The sequence below is a fragment of the Monoraphidium neglectum genome (assembly GCF_000611645.1).
Source record: "Monoraphidium neglectum strain SAG 48.87 unplaced genomic scaffold scaffold03521, whole genome shotgun sequence".
NCBI classification, from domain to species: Eukaryota; Viridiplantae; Chlorophyta; class Chlorophyceae; order Sphaeropleales; family Selenastraceae; genus Monoraphidium; species Monoraphidium neglectum.
In genome coordinates this window covers 1-6,194 of record NW_014010108.1, presented here as the reverse complement: position 1 = coordinate 6,194, position 6,194 = coordinate 1, and the positions used below count along the sequence as shown (strand labels likewise).

The following is a 6,194-nucleotide window of genomic DNA, read 5'->3' as shown; positions in this document are numbered from 1 at the left end:
GCCGCGCGCTGCTGCGCGGCGTCGATCTGGCAGAGCAGCGCCTGCGCGCGCTGGATGTGGGCGGTGCGGCTGCTGCTGTACCAGTCGTACAGCGCGGCCAGCTGGCAGTGGACGGCGCCGAGCTGCTGCAGGGCTGCGGCGGCGCCGTCGACGGGGTCGCGGTGGTGGTGGGCGTGCTGCTGCATGTTGTTGTTGGCGTGGTGGCCAAAGGGGGCCGCGTCCCAGCCGGCAGCTGCGGGCGGGGGCACCAGCAGGTGCTGCACGAGCGCCGCCGCGGGCAGCTGCACGGCAGCCACCGCCGCCGCTGCCGCCGCGGCGGCCGCGAGCGCGGCGGGGTCGAGCGGCGCCGCGACGAGGTTGAGCGGCGCGGGGGCGCGCGCGCTCTGGGCGGTCGCGCGCTCGTCCTGGCCCGGCCGCGGGTCCGTCGGCAGCGCCGCAGCCGCTGCCGCTGCTGCCGCCGCCGCCGCCGCCGCGCGCGCCCAGCCCGTCGCAGACGGCCCGCCGCTCGTGCCGCCTGCTGTCGCAAGCGGCAGCGAAACCGCACGCTCGCAGCTTTGCTGCTGCTGCGAGCACGAGGGGTGGGCGGGCGGCAGCCCGCCGGTGCAGGGGCCATTGGCTGGCGCGACAGAGCGCCGAGAGTCGGCCGGCACCGGTGCCCCCTTGCGCCGCGTTGCCGGCGGCGAGCGGTCGCCGCTGCTGTGCCGACGCCGCTGGCGCCGGTGGTGGTGGTGCTGCTGGTGGTGCTGGTCGCGCTTGTGGTCACGAGGCGCCGCCCCGTCGCTGCTGCCGTCTCTGCGTGTGTTTGTGGCGGCGGCCGCGTGGCCGTCGCGCTGCTTGTGGCGCCGCGGGCTGCTCACGTCCCCCTCGTTCGCGGCGTGTGAGTCCAACACCCCGCCCTTGCGCCTGCCATCTCCGCCGCCGCTGCGGCGGCGGACAATACGCTCGTCGCTGCCGCTTCCGCTGCCGTCCCCGCCGCAAGGGATGCTGGCAATCGCCGCCGCGCATGGCGCCGCGGCCGTGCTGCCCGCTGGGCCGCCGCCGCTGTTGTTGCTGCCGCCCCGAGACCCCGAGGCGCTGCGGCCGCCCAGCCGCCGCCGCGCCGCGGCCGCGCCGCCGCTGCCGTCGCGGCCGCCGCAGCTGCTGTCGGCGCTGGCGCTGCCGCTGGTGGCCCGGAGGGCCTCTTCTTCCCACGCCGCTGAGATTGGCTGCACGATCTTGATCCGCTTACGCAGGTGCGAAAGCTCCGCAGGCAGCGCTTGTGCCGGGATCGGCAGGAGCGCGTCAGGGGGGCAAGACGCTCCGCCGGGCCTGGCCGCATGCGGCGGCCGCGGCCGCGAGGGCCCCGGCGGCAGGCCGGCGCCGTCGGCCGCGGCGGGAGCAGCAGCGCTCGGCGCAAACGGCTCGATGCCGGCGCCGGCGCTGCCACCGGGCGTGCCGCCGACGCCGCTGCCGGTACCGTTGCCGTCGCTCCCATGTGCCGCGTCCCCCGCCGCGCTCCCGATCAGCGCGGACGCCTGGACCGTCTCGGGCGGGTGTGGCCCGGGGCTGACAAACCCAAGCTGTACAGGCCGTGCTGGCAGCGTCCAGGCCCGGGGCCCGGCGGCGGCGGCGACGGCGCCGGCTTGGGCTTGGCGGTCGGGTGAGGGCTTGAATTGGGTGGCGTCGCTCCCGTCGCCGGCGCTGATGCAGGCCTGCGAGCGAAACCCAGCGGGGCCGCCAGGCTGCTGGAGCTTTGTCTTGTGCGCGGCAAGTGATGGTAGCTTCTGAGGGGGGACCAGCAGCGGCGGCTGCGGCGGCCGCGCGGCCGCGCTGGCGCAGGCCGCGGTTGCTGCGGAGCCCGAGTGATGCGGCGACGCCATCAGGTGACAACCAGGAGTGACGGTCCAGCAGCCGCCCACCCCTGCAGCCACAATTCGCTGTTCGAGAGATTCCAGGGCTGGTCTTGGGCGTGCGCTGCGGGAGATTGCGCCGGGTGCAGCGGAGCGCGCAATCGCCCTTTGTCAACACTTGACGCAAAGCTCGCCTGCGGGTCCCATGGGGCAGCGGCAGCGCGTTAGAGTGCATACATTATTCACATGCGTTCCTTATATGTAGGCAAGTCGGCGGTCAGGCGATGCAGGGACTGGATGCGCTTGGACCCGCAGGCACCTCGCAAAATGATGTTGCGCAGGCTGACGCTCGTGATTTACCTCAATCCTTGTGCATATATACGCGCATGGGTCGCGGCTGCGGATGGCTCAGAGCATGATTGAGGAGATCATCGTGCTTCAGCCTGCTCTCGAAAAGATAAGCAAATGGAATGGCTTGATAAAACAAATGCATGTGTTTGATGTATGTGCGCACCTGTTCTTATCTCAACCCGATTCTGCGCGGAGATTGCGCTGGCGAATCTTGAAGAAAAGCTCGCTGCCGGCTCTCAATTGGCTCAGGAGGTTGATTATGATGGTTTCAAACCAATTGAAGCACATGTAGTCCCCCTTGGCATCCTGGTAGCAAAAAGGTGCCCCACATGGACCCGGACACCTCATGATGTGTTGTAATAATGCAGCGGGTAGCACAAGGATGGGTTGTGACTGTCTGCTTGGGAGGCAGAGGACAATTGAAACGACACACTGGAAGCACAGCTCCTGTGGATGATTATGTACTAACTGGTGGCTGCAGTGGCCAAAACCAGGCTTTTGCCATGCATGTACGTGGCTTTGACGCGGCAGCGCAGCGCAAATCCTTGGAAACCGTGCATTTTGTATTTGTGGCCGCTCGACAGAACAATGTCTAGTATAAACACTTGAATTCAGTGAAGCTTGCTGCTTGGTGACCATTGATGTGTGCGCCTTGGCAGAACCATGTCCTGACCAAGTGGTAGTGGTGCGAGCAATCAACAGCACATAATGGCTTTGATGCCGTGTATGTTCCTGTTGAAGCGGGCGCCGCGCACGACACTGCAGACTGATACAGTAGACGCAACGTTGCACCTGCACGTGGCTTTTCAGGCATGTTTGGTGTGGATCACGCGAACACGAACCCAACGGAATCGTAGAGCACCCACAACCCCCTATCCCCACACATGCCGCACCAACAGTGCCATGGCAGCTGCCGGAAGGCGGACCCGTGGCGAAGCCGGAAGCGCTGCAGGCGCGCCGGCAACGCTACAAATGCGCGCGCGCCCTGTGCCTCTTCATACTTACCTGACCCGAGTGTGGTGGTGATCATGTAGGCCACCCGCTCGTCGCAGGCTGCCCACCTTGCACGTCGTGGGTGCCTGTGGCGGGAGGCTCCTACGGGGGTGCTCCAGGGTTGAATTTCTGGCAGGCTGAGGCCAGCGCTTGCGCTCCTCGGCTCCTCCAAACTCCCCGTGTTCAACGCACGCGGGCTCGGGCATCGCAGGCCGCAACACGCAAGGGGAGGTGGGGTGGGACGACTGATTCGCAGCTGATCTGCCCAGGCCTAGCCCCACGCAGCACATCAGCATCCCTGAACCAATGACGATGAGCCCCCGCACCTACAAGCCTTGCCCTCAGGCCAGGCGCCGCGCAGATCGCTGGGTTTGTGCTGTGATCGCCTGCCCTGCCCGGGTGCGCTACGGTACTCTGCTGTACGGTGCTCCACACAATATTGGTGCATCATACAGCGTCTACGCACTCATACAGCACGTGATTGATGGGCTGCATGGAGATCACTGAACGACCGCTGGCGGCTGCTGCTGCCAGGAGCAAGTCAGGCCCTGGATGCATTCGGGGCCGCCCAGCATTGTTCAAACACGCCTGTGTGTGCGCCCGCCCTGTGCATGCTGCCCTGTTATCTACAGTATGATTGCAGGCAAGCTCGTCAAGTCGTGTCATGCCCACGGGAGATTGCTTTCATGCTTACCATCCTCCTGGCATCTGCACCCTGGCCTCCGCACTCATGCTGCCGCTGGTTCAGTGTAAATTTTATCATGCGCATCACAGCCTTCAGTGCCTCCCACCCGCTGCACGTGGGCTATCCTGTTTCCGGAACATCAAACATGAATCCCCACTACCATGCATACATGTGATCGTACCGCACGGGTGGTTGCCATCACCAGGGCTGCTGGTGTCTGAGCGGTTGGGGCAGGTGAGGCTCCGAGGAGGCAGCAAGGTGAGCAGCCATCCCCGAACGGCTTTCGTGGCGTGGCAGCGCAAGTAAACGGACCAAGCCGGCCTGTACCTGCATCCTGAAGGCCAGCTGTGGCGAATGTGCAGCTGCCACCAGGTATAACTGGTCGACGACTCATGGGGAGTGCTTGGGAGTCATGCTTGTGATTGCAGAGCCTCGTTTTTTGTGAGCCCTACAACCCTGTATATGAATGTGTGCATCAACCCGTTGACCTCCTACTGCCAGGGCAGCGCCGATTCGCCGCCCCCTTGGCTTGCTCCTGCTGCGGGTGCGGCATGCCAGCGAAAAAGACTCATCTCGGGCATTTGTGGCATTGAATCGGCGGGAGCAGCGGCAAATGGTGAATTGCGAAGCACTCATGCTGCACGGGGTGTGCGTGCGGCCAAAGCCGGCACCATTGCGCTTTACAGGGTGTGTGGCTGTGTGCGACCTGTGGCCCTGTCGTCCCCTTTTGCATGTGATATGTGCCTGGCTCATTGCGTCATCTGCGTTCAAGCGGGCCTGGTGCTGCCAGCTACAGTCACCTTGAGCAGTGGAGAAGCCGCGTGCCATGCTGCATGGACGCCCTTATGGCTGACCTCCAAGTTTGGCAGTTGAGCACATGCGCACAGTGCTCGGTACGGTAGTGTTCGGGTGCCTGTGGTGTTTATAACAGGCACATTGCTGTGCTGGAATGGCGAGTAGCAGTACGGCCCCGCCAGTGGCAATGCACGCCAACGAGTGCCTTGCAGGAAGCCGTCGGTCGCTGTGATTGCCAGCAGCATCATCATGACGGCATGACTCCGGCTGCTTCTGCCGGATCCGAGTCTCAAATATGTCACTAAAATTGTATTCGATACATCATACGCAGCCCCCCTTATAACCCTGGCACCACCAAGCCGACCGGTGCCATCAAACAGGAAGCCGCGCTTGTTTGGCGTGTCACGAGCACCTGGGTGAAACGATTGTTGAAACGAGCACGAATCAGCATAGCAAGACAAATTTATGCACAAACACTTGCTGCTGTAGGCATTAGACGCCCTTGTGCGAGCATATCCCACGCAGAGCGGCTCCCTCCTTGCTCGCTCAAGGGCGCAGCCCGCACGCAGTACCATACAAGGTGAGAATGTGATACGCACGTTTGAGCCAACTTGTGTGGCCTTCGGGCAGGTGCCTGCCCTGTAGTCGGCGTCGTCACCTGGGAGGCCATGCAGCGTTGGCGACAGGGCTGCATCGGCTCGCACCAGGGCGGCGTGGTGCTGGGCATCGAGTAGCCAGAACTAAACCAAAAAGCCTCACGGTTACATTACATGCCATCCCCCTCCCTGGACCTTGGACCAACATCAGGCGTTGCATCGTGCGTGCTGCAGGGTGGTGGCAACCACAACACGCATGCTCGCAGCCCCAATGGCCGCCGCCGAAAGGACCCCAGCCCCCGCGCCCCGCGCCGATGAGGAGGCGGCGTCCGCCGCCGCGCGCCACGCGGCAGGCTTCACGCAGCGCCGCGTGATGGCGGCCGCGGGCCTCGCCATGTCAGCCGGCACCCTCATCATATTCGGCGGCCTGGCGGTGTACGCGCTGCCCCACCCCCCAAAGGCCATGGGCTGGACGACCCTGCCAAAGGGCGAGGCCGGGCTGACTCTCCCCGAGCTCGGTCGCGTCGCCGCCCTCGCCGCCGCCCTCACGGCCGCCATCCTTGCGCTCCAAGAGGCGGCCCTGCGCCCGCTCCTCGGCGCCGCGCGCCGCCAGACGACCGAGGCCGTTTTTTACGTCTCGAGCATGCTCATCCGCGCGGTCTTCCTCGCCCTCCTCGCCCGCCACCACCTCGGCCCGGGCCGCCACGACGCGGCGGCGGTCGGGGACGGGTGGTTCCGGCTGCCCGCGGTCGCCCTGTTTTATGCAGCGTATGCCACAGACCTAGTCCAGATGATCGGGCGCTACTCGGACTTTCCAAAGTCGTACACGGGCATGCTGATCCCGCACCACTGGATCTCGCTGTCGTTCTTCAGCCTGTGGCTGGTGTTCCTGTCGCCCCGGGGGCCCGGGGGGGCGCCCAACTGGAACACGGTGCGGTGGGGAGT

At 65.3% G+C, this 6,194-nt stretch overlaps 2 protein-coding genes across 2 annotated transcripts; one reads left to right on the top strand and one right to left on the bottom strand.

The window, feature by feature from the left end:
• Positions 1 to 81: 81 nt before the first annotated feature.
• MNEG_12928 (hypothetical protein) lies at positions 82 to 1,859 on the bottom strand (the record flags this gene model as incomplete). The annotated part of the gene is made up of 1 exon (XM_014038601.1): positions 82 to 1,859. A coding segment is annotated over one exon (1,778 nt), but the record flags the coding sequence as incomplete, so codon positions are not given.
• Positions 1,860 to 5,520: 3,661 nt separating this feature from the next.
• Positions 5,521 to 6,180, top strand: MNEG_12927 (hypothetical protein; the record flags this gene model as incomplete). The annotated part of the gene is made up of 1 exon (XM_014038600.1): positions 5,521 to 6,180. A coding segment is annotated over one exon (660 nt), but the record flags the coding sequence as incomplete, so codon positions are not given.
• Between the last annotated feature and the right edge of the window lie 14 nt (positions 6,181 to 6,194).